The sequence below is a fragment of the Parasteatoda tepidariorum genome, chromosome 5 (genome assembly GCF_982258835.1).
Source record: "Parasteatoda tepidariorum strain Cologne lab strain chromosome 5, Ptep-v5.0, whole genome shotgun sequence".
Classification (NCBI taxonomy): domain Eukaryota; kingdom Metazoa; phylum Arthropoda; class Arachnida; order Araneae; family Theridiidae; genus Parasteatoda; species Parasteatoda tepidariorum.
Genome location: NC_141759.1, coordinates 23959492 through 23977166, shown reverse-complemented (window position 1 = coordinate 23977166; position 17675 = coordinate 23959492). Strand labels below are relative to the sequence as shown.

The window sequence follows — 17675 nt, the reverse complement described above, 5'->3', positions numbered from 1 at the left end:
GACTAAATTTCTTATTCCACATCTAAAAATCAATAACAGAAGTAGCAGAATATAGAATAGATAAAACTCTTAAGTAACTGTACTCGATGTTTCGAAAGCCTCCAATAAAACTGCACCCTCTAGGCACGCTGTAATCTTTAATTTCTTTCAAGTTGATAATGAAATTTTACATTTTAGATAAATGTTTTACAAATCGTGAACTAAAGAATTTATGTTATTTACAGCAATTGATGCCAGTTTGGACAGACTTCAGATGGATTATGTTGACATAGTTTATATAAACAGGACAGACCCAATGTGTCCAATCGAAGGTATATATACTATGTGTGTTCCTATTTATCCTATGTAGTTTTTGGTGAATCGATAAGATAGGTTTTTATTAAGTCTTAATATAGGAGCATTTAGTTAAAATTGATGCTATGATATTGTGGTATTTAATTTTTCTTTGGTGTTTAACTATTTCGTTTTATTGCTCGTTCGCCAAAAGTTAAATAAATATGCCTAATTAATTTTTTTTCAAAAATTCTGTTCATATATTTCCTGTAGAGCGCTATATAAAACAGACCACGCAGAATAACTTTTGATCTAATGATCGGATCTTCACGTTCAAGAACTCAATCTTAGTTATTCAAGGGAGTGACCTCAAATGTGCTAATAGCTAGCGCAGAAGATATTTTAAGTTACGAAATCAGTATTTTCTATAACGTATTTTCTATGAATAAACATAATTTTTTGTTCAGTGGATCCGCATTTCTGACTACCCGAAATAAAGGGGAGCCGCATTTTGGAAAATATGTTCGAAATTATCTTTAGATAAACAAATTTTATAGTTATGAGTAAAGCATTTTCAATTGCTTAAAAAGTTCTTGAGATATGGCTAAATGCGTAAAAAATAAAATTGACATGTAGGGGACCAAACTTTAGATCGCTCTTCTGACCAAACTATTAGGGACTTATTTCCCATATTGCGGTTACCTCCTATATTTTGGGGGTCAGAAATTTGAGTCCATCAAAAAAGAGGTATGTTTATTCAGAAAAAGTGCGTTTTTGTGTCTGATTTCGTAATTTAAAATATCGTCTGCTCTAACTGATTATCATATTTGAGATCACCCCTTTAAATCATTAAGAATGAGTTCTAGAACGTGAAAATCCGATCATTAGATCAAAAGTTATTCAAGGTAGTCCATTTTTTTTATTTTGCGCACTGTACCAAACACTTTTCAGAGCTTTAGGCATGCATGTTTCAGTGAAGACTCAAAGTTTTCAGTGAAGTAGAAATTATGAGTTTATACCAACATGAACTCTGAGATTTACAATAATTTTAAAACAAATCAATAACAACTTCAAAAACTGAGCACAATATCGTAAAAGAGCACAAAACATACATTACTATTGGATAAATTCACACAACACTGTTGAAGCAGCAAGAGTTAATTTGATTCAATAATCCTCTAAAATCATTTCAAACCAAAATAAATTATTTATGATATAAACTAATTTCAATAATTTAGAAAAACACTGTCGAAAACTAGTAAAATATGATATTGATTAATTTTAAGAAGTTTAAAACTCAATTTAACCTGGAAAAAAAAACTTCTTAGTATTTTTGGCCAAATAATGCTTCTTCGAGGTATAGGTGTTACGCTTATCTTCCACCAGTGAAAATATCTTGAAATGCTGTTTTTTTCTTCTTTTTTTTTTTGAAATAATAGAAAAAAAATTTAAATAATGATAAATTTCTACAGGATGGGCGAATTTTATTGAAAAATACTTTATTTATGGATTGTTTATGTAACGCAGACCTGAACTAGATCGTCGGAGTTGCAGTAAAACATACCTGCTTCTTAGCTATGGTGTTCCGTTATATATTATTTGTACTGTATTTCATTTCACTCCTTCTTATTATTAACAAAGGAACTTGCGTTTATGTTTTTCAGAGGTTGTGCGTGCGTGTACACATGCCATCAACCATAGTAAAGCTATGTATTGGGGTACTTCAAGATGGACCATGATGGAAATAATGGTTTGTACTTATTTGTCCACTTTCACATAGATAAGCAAAAAAGTCTATTTCTGTACTTGTTTCGTCCTTTAATAACGTTATTTTCACATTAGTCTACGTAGCATGATGTATTATACCATATCCTTATGGATAAAACTCAGTATATATATACCCCACATATGAAGCTTTAATTTATTTAAAGCTTTATAATTTGGTCTCTATAATAGTTAAATCTTTTATTAGCTTTAATTTAGTCCAAAGTGAATAACGTGATTTAAGCACAAAACAAGTACTGAATTGTGCTTGACTTCTGCGCTTGAAGTACAAAAATATTGATTTCTGTACTTGATTCGTGCCTTAATCACGTTATTTTCACTTTTGTCTACGTAGCACGATGACACCTATCCTTATGGATAAAACTTGATATACATGCACCATACATGTGAAGCTTTAATTTTGGATGGGAGGCCATCTCATATTTAGCCAATAACAATAATGGCGGACGATCAAAATGGTGGATTCTTAAAATTTTTAATGCACTGTTTTTTTATATTTTTTTACGATTTTAAATTATATCAGTTAAAAAAGTGACTAAATTTGATATTTTTTGCTCATGCAGTTTTCTGTTTTAATCAATACATGCCACTTGGGGGTAATATATGTCACTTGCAAGCAACGCTCACCAACCCTCCCCCCCCCCTTGCTATTACTTCTCAATCATTTTGGTTTCTTAACTAGAAACAAATTTTTACTATAAAAATAATACGTATTATAATATATGCCATATTTCATTAATAATATATTTATTTAAATCAATTTTTTTTTGGATTAATTAAAGGTATGGATTTGTTTATAGAAAACTATTTACACTTATAATATATTTTCGTGCTACTAGAATGTCTATATTACATTGAATGTATAAACACATTATATACTAGGTTTACATGATAAATTAAACTTTGATACCAACGAGTGCTGTGAGAAGACCGCAACCACAAAGAGTAGTGCACTGAAGAAGAGCCTTCTTACAACGAGAGATCAAACTTCAAAGTGGCCGTAGTGGTGTCATTTTCGACCAATAGCGTGATCCATCCACTTTGAAATTTATTCGCTAGTTTCTTACATTAACACTGTGGTGCCCAACTTTTCCTGCAGTCACATAATTAAAGCTCCCTGAATGCCTCTGGAAGGGTTGTCCAAGATATTTTCTATCCACACCTCCAGGTTTCTTTTTCCAACTTCAATCACCTGAGGATATGAGCACTGGCGTTGGATCAATCATTTGAGTCCAGCAGTAGTCAGACTGAATTACAGTTCTGAAGGAAAACATCTTTCGAAGTAGGCAATTTGATAGGGGATGCACCCTTCTAGGTAAATCAGTATTTTCTTGCATCATCCACACATTCAGCTCTGGTAGTCCTGTCTTGTAACAAAACTATAAAACTCTCCAATAGTCCCAACATTTCTCGCACAGTTTGCTGAGTAGGTCTATCAACCAATAGACAAAAAATAAGTGATATCTTGGTATGTATTCTAAGTGTTCCATGCAGCCCTTTTCTCTCTTAGCCCAAAGAAAGAGTGTCACATCAATACCTCCTGGAAGAGAGAAGGCCTCAGCATGGGTTACCATAAATAAAAAATTTGATCCTTTAGTAGTCCAGACGTACTGACATCTTTTGTATTTTCTCCACACGGCGCAGCTTAGTATCCCGAATGTAATGACATCTTTTTTATTTTACCTTCACTGTGCACTTAATGCTCGTTATGTCGGACTACGAAATTGATCCGAGCCTTGTCACTTTTTGGAGATGTTGGCCACATCCAGTTATTGCTTGAAAGATTTTAGTAGTCACATTTAGGTGTGGGGGCATTAGAAATAACCTTTTTCTTTTGCTACCTTGGTTAAGATCCAGTTTATTATAGTACTCTTCCAATTTTTTACAAGAATGTGAAGAAGGGTTAATAGGGTTTTTCCCCTAACACACACAATTTTTTTCCTCTTTACAAAAGGTTCGATTTCTTCCTTCAAACTTTAACTGGCATTTATGAATATTGAAGACTGCTTAACTTATTATTATAATTGGTTGTTAAAAACTAATTAAAATATGTTCTCCACGCTATTAGATGGGTATTTCATTTTGAAAACATTTGTTTGAGTACAATCTTTTTATGGAAAAAAAAACTTCGCCACAATTAAACGAGATTTGTATTAGGAAAACTTAAATATTGTAATAGTCATATTAACTGACTGTCTACAGTAAACTGGACAGTGAGCTATCTTGTTTTTAAAGACAAATGTGTTGGACTATATTATTTGGCGTTGTATTTGGCTTTATTCTATTCCGATACTCTTAAATCTTTCAGGAAGCTTATTCAGTTGCCAGACAATGCCACTTGATTCCCCCGTCCGCAGAACAAACAGAATATCATATGTTCCAACGAGAGAAAGTAGAAATTCATCTGCCAGAGCTCTTTCATAAAATAGGTAAGTTGGAGTATACGAATTTTTTAAAATTATTGCCGATCATCTCTTCAATTGTGGCGAAATGAATGTATTATGTGTCTTTGCCCCTGCTCGCTTTGCTTACCAACCCTCATAGTTGTTTTGCCGTCATTTTTGTTTCTTTCAACAAATGGTAATAAAATTTTAAAAAATTAAAATTATTCATTGAAAGATCCTGAAAAAATTTTATTGTATTTACACAGATTTCGTTTCATAAATTTAGTTTACAATTGAGATAAATTTTCCTTGGTCACCATTGCGATTTCACGTACAAACGTGTTTTCGAAAATCTTATTTAAATTTTAGTTACAATAAAAAAGAAAGAAATATTTTCCTCCAAAGATATTGTTTAATCTGATTAATAGTTTAATCTGATTTAATAGATTATGATAATCTGAATTTTTAAATCATTTATTGAATTTTAAGAAAAAAGAAATTGGAACAATATTTGCTAAAATCTCTGACACGATTCAAAACTACAATAGTCAATGCCCTAATGGTACAAATTCTTTTACAATATGTCTTTTAATTATTTCGTATGAAATATCCTCTTCTTGAATAATATAAGAAGACGGAATTTTAAGTTAAGAAAAGCCAAAAAAATATTTCCAAATATCTCGTACAGGATTGAAAACTTGCAATAGCTAATAGGTTAATAGTACAAATTCTTTTGTAATATTTTTTTAATTATTTCGTATAAAATATCCTCTTCTTGAATAATATAAGAAGACGGAATTTTAAGTTAAGAAAAGCCAAAAAAATATTTCCAAATATCTCTCACAGGATTGAAAACTTGCCATAGCTAATAGGTTAATAGTACAAATTTTTTTGTAATATTTTTTTTAATTATTTTGTATGAAATATCCTCTTCTTGAATAAGATAAGAAGACGGAATTTTAAGTTAAGCCAGAAAAATATTTTAAAATATCTCTTACACAATTAAAAACTGCAATAGCTAATAAGTTAATAGTGCAAATTCTTTTGTACTATTTTTTTTAATTTTTACGTATGAAATATCCTCTTCTTGAATAAGATAAGAAGCCGGAATTTTTAAAATAAGAAGCTGGAAAAATATTTTCAAATATCTCTTTTACGATTAAAAACTGCAATAGCTATTAAGTTAATTGTACAAATTCTTTTGCAATATTTTTTTTAATTATTTCGTATGAAATATCCTCTTCTTGAAGAAGCCGGAATGTTAAGTTAAGAAGTCAAAAAAATATTTTCAAATATCTCTTACACGATTAAAAACTGCAATAGCCAATGGTACAAATTCTGATGTAATATTTCCTTAAATAATATGGTATGAAATATCCTCTTCCTGATCACAAAACTAAACCTTGTTTCGGAATTCTAAGCAGACAGCTAGTGTGCGACCTACATAAATAAGAAAGTACTTTAACTTCCAATGGAAAATTCGAAGAACTTTATTCGACTGTAAACACTGAGCAAAGTTAAGGAAATGACTGTCGTGTTAACCTAAGTAAAATCTAGAAGTTTGACTGGATTGTCGTTTCGATTGCAGCTCTATCTAATTAGCTCGAAAGTTTTCTGTCCTTCATTTCGAAAATTAACTTAGGGGTGTGGAATTTATCTTTTCCGCAATTTTGAGAAGTGCCAATTTTTAAAAGTAATTTTCACCTTAAATGTTTTTGAAGTTAAAGCTAAGTCAGTATTGTGTTATCTATCAATAGATTAAAAAACTTCGTGTCTGATGTTTTCTAAGTTAAAACTAAATCGGTTGTATGTTTTCTATCAGAATAAAAGTAGTTTTAATGTTTTTATTTTTTTTGTTTAAGACTAAATCAGTATCAGCTTATATATCGGTTTATTGAAAGTTATGGTGTATTATGTTTTTCAGGTTAAAACTACATCAGTTGTATGTTATCTATCGGAATAAAAATATCTTTAGCGTTTTTAGCTTTCGAAGTTTAAATTAAATTAGTTTCATGTTATCTATCAATTTATTGAAAGTTATGGTGTATTATGTTTTCCATGTTCAAACTACATCAGTTGTATGTTATCTATCAGAATAAAAATATCTTTAGTGTTTTTAGCTTTCGAAGTTTAAATTAAATTAGTTTCATGTTATCTATCAGTTTATTAAAAGTTATAATGTTTTCCATGTTAAAACTACATCAGTTGTATGTTATCTATCAGAATAAAAATATCTTTAGTGTTTTTAGCTTTCGAAGTTTAAATTAAATTAGTTTCATGTTATCTATCAGTTTATTGAAAGTTATAATGTTTTCCGTGTTAAAACTACATCAGTTGTATGTTATCTATCGGAATAAAAATATCTTTAGTGTTTTTAGCTTTCGAAGTTTAAATTAAATTAGTTTCATGTTATCTATCAGTTTATTGAAAGTTATAATGTTTTCCATGTTAAAACTACATCAGTTGTATGTTATCTATCAGAATAAAAATATCTTTAGTGTTTTTAGCTTTCGAAGTTTAAATTAAATTAGTTTCATGTTATCTATTAGTTTATTAAAAGTTTTCGTGTTTAATGTTTTCAAAGTTAAAACTAAATCAGTAGTAGGTTATCATAATAAAAATAGCTTTAATGTTTTCAGTTATCGAAATTAAAATTAAATCCGTATCATGTTAACTATCAGTATATTAAAACTTTTCGTATTTCATGTTGCCGAAGTTAAAACTAAATCAATAGTAAGTTATCTATCAGAATGAAATTAGCTTTAACGTTTTAAATTTTCGAAGTTCTAACTAAATTAGTATCATATTATCTAGCAGTATATTAAAGATTATCCCGGCTTATATTTTCGAAGTTAAAAGTAAACCAGTTGTATGTTAACTATCAGAGTGTTGAAAAAGTGGCTAAAAATGAGTATAAAGTTATCCATTAGTATTTCAAAAGTAAGTTGCATGGTTTATGTTTTCCAGGTAAAATCTAAGTTTGAATCTTTTTTTCTCTACCACTATAATTAAAAAAGCCTTATAATACTAATATTGCAATGCTGTAAAATGACTTCAAAATTGCTGGTATTAAAACTAAAAAAAAGCTCTTAACTTCTCTCGTCATTTTAGACAATCCAAATTTTGTTAAGTAAAAAGGGCATCATGTAAAAATGAATCCTGAATAACTTTTGATCTAACGATCGCATCTGCACGTTCTAAGACTCATTCATAATGCCTCGAGAGGGTAACCTTAATTGAATTTCAAAAATGAAATAGGAGAAATTGAAATCAAAAAAGTCAGATATCTAAAATTTGATTTGTCTGGAACTATTCGACCGAATTTGCTGAAATTTTAATTTTTGCCTAAAAAAAAATATTTTTCCAAATGAAGCAAAAAATTGTACACCTTACAATTCAAAAATGTTTCAACCATTTTTAAATAAAATAATAAGAAAACAATAAATATTTACTAAAAGTTATTTTTTGCATGGAATTGTCTTTGAAAAAATGAATTTTATAATTGCGTGCAAAAATTTTTCAATTCGCAGAAAGAGTTCTCGAGATATAGCAAATTACACAAAAAGTAACATTAAGGGATGCAAACTTTGAATCGTTTCCTTGACCAAACTATTGGGACCATATTTCCCAGATTAAGGCGACTCCCTATAAATCTGAATCCGTCAAAAAAAGTCATGTTTATTCAGAGAAAGTACGTTTTTAAGTCTAATTTAGTAGCTTTAAATATCGCCTGCACTTATTAATTAGCATATTTGAGGTCACTCTCTCGAGACATTAAGATTGAGTTTACGAACGTAAAGATTCAATCATTAGAACAAAAGTTATTCAGGGTGATCTGTTTTTTTTTCGGCTCACTGTACATTATAAAAGGAAAATAATATTAATTTTCTAATAGTAACTGAAAATTTCCTGCTTTTATAATTTTTAAATTACTTTTAAAATATTTATTACATTTAAATAAATAAAAAAATATTGCTAATATTTTAATAAAAAATAATAAAAATTAAATAAAATATTTCTAATACTATCTTTCTTATCTTTCCCTCTTTTAATATTTCAGCTTTAATTATTTTCACTCCAGTTTTAAAAAAAAAATTTAATTTCATACGCTTATATTAAAAGGATTTATCTTAAAAGCACACTTTTTTTAACTTTAATTTAAATATAAATCTACTTTTTCAAAGAATTCTCACATAAATGATTTTAGGTAATTACATATCAGAAAAATAAATATTTAAATATTAAACATAAGTTTAACGTTTTTTGTGAATTTAAATGTAAAAATCAATGTAGAAACAAGATGACCATTAAAAAATGAGCTTAATCCAGAAACAAACATCAAATCTGTCTCATTCGGAATCAAACTTAGAACGCTTTTAAAAAAAATTTGTGAACTACAATTTCAAAATATTTCATTTAAATTTAATTCAATCCTTTATTACAATAATTTATTCAATACAATTAATTTCTTGATCTTTTTTACTCAAAAATTACTTTTACGTATTACAATGATTCTTATATGAGCCGACTCCAGAGGATAAAGTGTAGCACTCTAAATTTATAAATATAAGAATTTATAAATCAATAAAAATATATTTATAGTATGTATATAAATTATGCATAATTTATCTTTTCTTTACTGAAATAAGCCATGCTGAAAACAACGTAAATCACATAGAAACTGTTTCACTAATACACAGAATTAATCATTCTGTAATTTTGTACTCCGTTTTACGAGGTTATTTGTAAAACTGCAAACCTTTAACTATTTTATTTGTAATCTTTAGCAATGTTAACATAATACAAAATATTACTTTGACATGATTTGCTGATACATAAAGCTTCACTAATTCATTAACTTTGGCACCTTACATTAATTTTAAAAATTGACAGACAATTCTGATGCTCCGTTTGTACCTAATTAGTTGCTACATTTGAATGCATTTGTACCGAATATGGATACTGATGATTTTATGATTTTGTTCGAACATATTTCAGAAATTTCACAGTAATATGCTTTCATTTCAAACACATATACTTACCATACATTTCTTCCTTGAGTCTGTATCAAATTAGTTTCAAAAATCCCGGGGATCACGTGACGCCCCATTTTGTAAAAACTCCCTCATCAGTAATTGCATGTAACTATCTTCCAACTAATGAATCGTGAATTCCTTCATAGTATGATTTTGGAGCCGTAGTGGCTCAGAGGATAGAACGTTCGCCTTCCAATGTGATACCCCGGGTTCGAATCCCTGCGATGGCTGGTCAATACGAAATCCGCACCCGGCTCGTACTGACCACAGTGCTGACGTAAAATATCATTGTTAAACAGATCGTGGGTTGGATCCCCCTTGCCGTCGGGCTAGCCGTATGAGATATTCTTGGTTTTCCTCTCCATGTAACGTGAATGCTTGTTAGTTGCATCAGTCCTCCACAAAGGAAAATTTCGCCCCCAATACTTGATCCAGGAGTTCCCTTGTCTTCTGGATTGGGTTCGAAATTACAAGGCTACGGAGTTGAACATTAATATTAGCAAAACCCAAAAATTGGGTCAACTGTTCATTGACTGTTATAAAATAGTGTGATTTTACTGGTGTTGATCTATTAAACTGCATCGGAAGTTATTTATAACTAGACATACTTAAATGTAGCAACTGATTCAGGACAAAATTTTCGACCTAAATGTAACAACTAATTTGAGTCGGAAGTAGTATTCTATAATGAGAACTTTTTCAGGTACCGGTACAATCACGTGGTCTCCTCAAGCCTTCGGACTCTTGACGGGCAAATTTGACGAAGGAGTCCAACTTCTATCGAGGGGATCATTGAAAGTAAGTTTCAATGCCATTTCTTCTTAGTAATTAAGAATGCTTGTGAAAATAAATATATTTCTATTTGCAAACTGCTTTTACCTCTATTTTTGAATTTCTTCGAAAATCCTCAACAAACAAAGAATAAATTTCAGTTACGTAATTACTAAAGCATCAAAACATTGTTTAGTCGTCCAAAGCATTCAATGAAGAAACTATTGCTTCTAACAGTTAGTTGGACTTTCCAAATATTGAATTTTTAGCACCCATATAATTATTATGCCAACTCTTCCGGGTTAACTCCATGATTTCATGTTTAAAGCTATCGGAAAATGCGGACTTTGATATTTCACTCCTAGAAACAAAAAGTCGAAAATCGAATTTATTGAACAAAGATTTATACTTTAAAAAACTACCACTTCAATATATTTATTTGCATTCCGGAGCAACTAGCTCGTTCGTTTGTTCGTTGTTGTAGAACTGGGCATCTGAGGCCTAAATGGCCCTATCGGAGCAACTACAGATATGCCAACTTGCTCCGGACAGCAAATTAATATTTTAAAATGGAAGTTTAAATTGTGATTCATTGTTAAATGAATTCAATTTAGTAGATTTTTATCCACCACTATTTCTAAATAATTCGTAGGCTTTTATAATTCACCGCTTTATATGAATGGGCTGAAGCCATTTAATTGGCTGGTACTCAGATAACCATTACATAAAGGTAGATAGGTAGTACTCATATCATGCGATACCTTTTATTAAGCAAGCAAAAATGGTCAAATATTTGCAAAATTTACTTTGTAGTTATTTACCATTTTTTTAATTATTTTGGCGTGTCCGGAGCAGTTGGCATCTCTGAAAAGTGGTATATATATGAATGATGCTTATATAAAAAAGTGGTAGTATTTATTTATTTTTTAAAAAAAAGCAAATATATCTTTCTAGTACTTATCACTTTAACTTTAATAAAAACACTATGCATTGACTTAAGATTAAAAAATAAGAATTTAAATTATTAATATATTTTTATAGCTAGAGCTATCTTGCTTATACGAAATAAATCTTAATAATGTAAGTCCCAGTGCTAGCCATCCTTGAATAATTAGCGAGATTATAAATAAATAAAGGTGAATTCATTTTCTACCACTTTTTATATATTTAGTCACTTGTAGCATCCCTAGGATAGCCTGGTAGGTAATACATTGGGCTCGTGCTCATGAGAATGGGAGTTCGAATCCCGCCGGCCGTGAATTAAGAATCCCTATGTATTAAATGTTTACTGGTGCATGTTAAATCTGATGGGGTCACAAAGTCCTCCATGTTCTCATAACAATTCAATACCTCTGAGTATTGAAGGGGTACTGAGTCGGAGATTGATCGTTCTCTGGTCCAGGTTCAAAATTTACAATCTGTAGATGAATGGAGTATAATTAGGTCCTCCCTGTAAAACGGGATGATGTTGTATTCTTCGCCATAAGTGGCACCACTGAAAAAAATAAAAAACCAACCCTCTGCCTTAAAATTTGGCTTGATTTCAAGCAGACTTGCTGATTAGCAAGAGGCATAAGTAACAACAACATTTCAAATTACTTATATTTAAAGCAAACACACTTTTAAGAGTAAAATGAGAAAAAAAATATGCTAGAAAAAGTATCTAGTTTTAATTTTCCTTAATAAAATTTTGAATTCAATTAGTCACCACTTTTTGTATTTTTAGTCACTCGTTTGCCGTACGTCAATAGAAATCGTAATATTAAGAGATTTGATTATATTAGAGAATTAATATTGAGAGATCTCCTTCATTGTTTATATAAGTGGTTTTTTAACGATAGCAACTTTGTGTCATTATTTTAATGGATCAGGAATATGCAGCAACCTAAATGTATTTTCAATAATTATTTTAAAAGAATAATCGAATATGAAACTATATACAGAGATATCACAAGGGACTAAAATTGTAAGCAGTGGTAAAAAACTCATTTAATAGCACCGTCGTAACTATCATGACATACATTTTAAATTATTTATATTTAACCCTTTGATATAGAAATGATCTTTGATTGCACTGTAAACAACAACTCGCAACGGAATTGCCCACTGCTCCGGCCCAGCCAAAATAATTAAATAACCGCATACCTGCCAACTTTTAATCCTCTCAATGAAATTTAAATTACAATTTAAATGCGAATTAAAACAAAACATTGCATATTAATATATATACTTAATTTTTTAAAAAATAGTGGTGGATCAAAAATATTATAAATTAAGTTTATAAATGCAAGGAATATATTGAAAGCATTTATTTTACTACCACTTTAATTATGGAAATAAAATTTTACGACAAATGCGTAGAAGTTGTCAACTTTCACTCTTTCCGAGAATGGATTTTCAGAGTGGTTGTAAAACAATAATCGAAAAACAATCTGACTCAAAAATATATCTATATTTTGATCCCGTTGAAATTCGCTTGCGCAAGGATTATTATACTTTCATATATTTATTGTAATTATTTATATGTAGTGGTGGTCAAACTCATTTATAATTATCATTTTAATTCAAAAAGTTAATTGGAACAACCAGAGTATTGCTACCACTTTAAATATGGAAATAAAATCTTCGGGAAAAGTTGGCAAATCCAGGTATGTAATCGGTAAATAAATGCAAGCTAAATTTTGCAAATAGTTGACTATTTTTGCTTGCATTTAATTGGTCTAGCATGATCAAACTAAGCTAAGTGGTGAATTATATAAGCGCACGAATTATTTAGAAATAGTGGTGGATAAAAATCTACTAAATTGAATTTATTAAACCAAGAATCACAATTGATAAACTACCACTTTAAAATATTGTATTTGCTGTCCGGAGCAAGTTGGCATCTCTGTGTTGAAGACGTCTGAGACACGTCAAATATTGTTTTGACGTAAGAAACACATGACGTCTTCGTATGTCAAGGAGTTAAAGCAAAAAAAAGAAAAAACATTGCAATTATCAAAAAAAAAAAGAAAAAACATTGCAATAGCAAACTAAAAGAAATATGCTAGAAAGCTCTAATTTTAATATTTTTAATAAAGTTTTGATTTTTAATTATCACCTCTTTTTACATATTTAGTTGCCTGTGGCGTATAGTTATTTATAGACCGTGAAGAATGTAACTTCGATGTTAAAAAAGCAGCAATCAACAAAAAAGTTAATGAAGTTACTATCCACGATGTAAATTTATAACTTAGTTACCATGTTTACGACTGTATTTATAGGGGGAAAAAGTAAACAAAATATTTTTACGAGGTAGTAGCTGTTGACGGATTCACAGAATAAAGAATACAAAATAAATTGCGAATATTTTTCTGTTAAACTAATCTTTTTATCCCAATTCTCCCAATTTGAAATATATACATTACTTCCCGGTACTCATTTTAAAAATTGAACACCATAAAAGCTTTCAAACAAAATTCTTGCGATTTCTCTTTGCCGAGCGAAATTGAATTTTCCGAGAAATCTACGAGAAAATTCGTTTATTTTTAATCAAAAAGCTTTCTGAGAAAAAAAAATTTAAGTTTAGCAAACGGGAAATAATGTATGATTCTTTTCTTAGAATTAGACGCGTTCCACGCATATGATATGACAGCGATGTTCTTCTTGGAATTTCTAAGAAACAAATGTTCTTTCTGCATATCAAATAACTGATACGAACAGAAACTGAAAAAAAGGATCGTATATTGTTATCCACAAAGCAACAGTCTTTTTTCGTTCAAAAGAAGTTAAATCAAATTGTCCAGAAAACTTAAACACAAAAGAGTATCTTATTGCATTGAAGTCTTAAAATATATATCGCGTAGTAAGGAGTATTATTATTCTATTCGCATAATTTATTGATTCGGAATTTTGTGACTAAGATTACATTTCTGTGAGCTAAATATATCTTTTCGATTTTGTTTTCAAGAAAGAAAAGTCATATTTTTTGGCAAACATAACATATATTTTGGCATAGCTTATTTAGTGATTTCATGATAATAAATATCAGAAAGAGAAAGGTTTTAAATTTGTTATGAATTTCTTCAGAACATTTTTTTTCACGTCTAAATATAAAAATTATTTCATTATGTCATATTTAGCATTTTAGGCATAAAAATTTTCCGTTAATCTGAATAAACCGAAATAACTTATATCATTTCAAAATCAATATAATTTTATTGTAAGAGTACATATGGGGTAAAAAGATGAGATAGAATTATGTGTCCTACTGGGGTTTTATTACTGTCATTAAACAGCAGGTCCAATTTTGAGTTTACGACTACCAACATAGGTTAGAATTTTTTTTATAAATATCAAAATACCAATAAAGGTAACATTCGCGCTTGATAATCCAGAAATTGATTAAGATGTCCATTTAAAAAAGTTTTGCTTTTCTTTGATTCCTTAATAAGTTAAATATTGTATTTCCTTTGATTTCAAAACATGTACCTTTTTAAATAACAAATGTTGATGGTACAATAATAATGTGATTAAATCATAAAATTGATTATTTAGTCTACTGTTACTAATAAAAAAGCAAGTATTTTCAAAAAGGAAAAAATTTTATTCTAAAAATACATATGACATATCAAAAAAGAATATTAAAATATCATTAATATGAGATATTAATAAGAATATTAATAAGAATTTAAAAGTAATACTTGCATAAAAAATAACTGCTGTAAAAAAACAACTTGCATAAAAGGAAAAATAATTCGTTTCTATAACAAAGTACCATTTGAAAAAACAAAATTTTTACTCCGTTTCTTAATAAAATTACAATAAATATAGTGTCATTCATTGTATGAGTTCATTTTACCAATTAAATCTGAAGTAAGGACTTTCATGTTGAAACCTGGAGGCTAAGAATCGGCTTAGAATTTTTTTATAAATATCAAAATACCAATAAAAGTAACATTCGAGTAAGATAATCCAAAAATTGATTTAGATGTTCATTTTTAAAAAAATGGTTTTCTTCTATTCCTTAGTAAGTTAAATATTGTATTTCCTTTTATTTCAAAACGTAAATCCTTATAAATAACAAATGTTGATGGTCGAATATCGGAGGTGATTAAATCGTAAAATTGATTATTTAGTCTACTGTTACTTATACAAAAGGAATAAATTTCCAGGAGACAATCCAGAAGACAAAGGAACTCCTAGTCCAAGTATTGGGAGCAATTTTGCCTTCGTGGAGGATTTTTGATGGAACTAACCGCATTTCCGTTACATAGAGAGGAAAACCACGAAAACCTTTATGATTAGCTTAACGGCAAGGAGACTCTAACCCATGATCCGTCTACCACTGAGGATATTTCACATCAGCACTGTGGTCGGTGCAAGCCGGATGCAAATTCATATCGACCAGCCATCACAGGGATACGAACCCGGTTCACCTCATTGGAAGGCGAGCGCTCCATCCCCTGAGCCATAGCGGCTCTGGAGCAAGTATTGGGAGAAATATGCCGTCACAGAAGACTTTCTGATAGAACTAAGCTGCATTTGCGTTATAAGGAGAGGAAAACACCCCACGGTTAGCCTAACGGCAAGGGGACTCTAACCCATGATTCGTCTACCAGTGAGAATATTTTATGTCAGCATTGTGGTAGGTGCCTCTACCTGGGTTACCTCATTAGCAAGCTGTATCCCCTGAGCCACCACCGTTCTGAGGGGCACCTACCGGGGTGTGGATCAAAATAATAGAAACAGATGTTTTGGCAGATTTTAGCAGATGTTTTGACAGATTTTACATGTTAAAACTATAGTTGCATTAAGGTTTTAGAAATAACGCACTCAAAGTTTGGACCGACCAAAATGAGAGTTGGAAGTTAATAACTTCTTTCTAGCTTTAATACCAACAATTTTAAAAACATTCTGCAGGATTGGGATACTTATATAAGAATGCATTTTTAATTATATAGTGGCATTAAATAAAGATATCGGCTTTTAACTTACAAAGCTTATTTTGGTCCATGCAAATTTTGCATGGTTTGCATGGTTATCTTTTAAATTGTGCCAACAGTTTTGCCATGTAAAATGTGCTAAAAACATTTGCTGCTAAAAGAAAGACTGTTTACATTGGTTTAGAATAGAAGTGTATCCATTTGAAAGAAATAGAATATTGTAAAGGTAAAACTTCTTGCCTTCCTCAAATGGATCTATTTTAGCCATGCTTAGTAATTAAATTATTGAACTTCTAAAATAAACGTTTAAAAACATATTTAATAGCAAGGGTAAGGTTGTTGAGTAGTTTGATGCGTCGTTTTCTCCGAGATTAAATATAAAATAACATGGAAGTACTAAGAATATAATTTAATACATTTGTTGTGCGCATGCGCGTACTGCGTGCGCTTGCTGGATGCGCGGTAATTAATTGTTGAAGTTCTAAATTTGTGACTGCATTATTTTGATCAATCCTTGTACGTTTAGCATTAAAAATTCTGTACTGAAAATTGTGCATCGCTTTTCGTGTATTGCAAAACAACAACTAACATACTTTTAACAAAATTTTTACACAAAAAAAAAGTATTTATTTAATGTATCCCAATGTCGTAGGCCGATTAAAAATGGGATTCAAATCGAAACTAAGATTTAAATACTATTTAACAATTTGCTTACGGTGTACCGTGTTGTACCATCACATGTGGTCCACATATTGTACCAGCCGTAAGCTAAAGGTTGATAGATTTGATTTTGTTTTTAACCAAATCTTTCATTGTATCATGCTGATCAGTTCTTTACTTTCAGAGTCTTTCAGCACTTCAGGATCGCATGAATACCGATGGCAGTCCAAAGCACCAGTACAAGATGAGAGAACTGAATCACATAGCAGATAAGCTGGGTTGTTCTATTACACAGCTCACAATTGGTAAGTTTCAATTAACGTAAATCATAATCATCAATGCCTCGACAACACAGATTGGGCCTTGGCCTTCTCAAGAAGTTTTTTCCAGGCTAACCTTTTTCCTGTAGTGTTTTCCAGTTTTTAGTCTTTAAAGCCAAAAGGTCTTTTTCTGAGCCATCTACTTTACTTTACTTACTTACTTTACTTTATTAATCCAAAATTGGGTGCCTGGGCCGCGCAGCGGCTTCTAACCCATCCATCATGAAGTATTTACAAGTTGAATTAAAAACATTTTGAATTATGCAGCATTAAGGTAGCAGAACAGAAGATCAAGCAAATTTGCTTGATAAATTAAACATGAATTGATATTTAATATGAGTCATGATTTATAAAATAATCAGAAATTTTCATGAATGTAAAAAGCACAATTGATATTGAAGTATTGAATGGGATTAAATTTGATGCAATCATAAGTTGTGTTTTAAAAGTGAATTAATTTAAAATATAAACAAGTACAATTGAAATTTTAGCATTGAATGGAGTTTAAATTTGATGCAGTCA

The 17675-nt window shown here is 30.1% G+C and overlaps 1 protein-coding gene across 1 annotated transcript in view; it reads left to right on the top strand.

Annotated features, from left to right (window-relative positions):
- The window catches only part of LOC107454041 (voltage-gated potassium channel subunit beta-2), a 299430-nt gene that overhangs the window by 256376 nt on the left and 25379 nt on the right, over positions 1-17675 (top strand). Inside the window, exons 10-14 of the mRNA XM_087163534.1 lie at positions 225-311; positions 1938-2023; positions 4367-4487; positions 10182-10276; positions 17018-17138. Of these exons, the coding sequence (XP_087019660.1) occupies positions 225-311; positions 1938-2023; positions 4367-4487; positions 10182-10276; positions 17018-17138 (510 nt within the window). The remainder of the gene's footprint in view (positions 1-224; positions 312-1937; positions 2024-4366; positions 4488-10181; positions 10277-17017; positions 17139-17675) is intronic.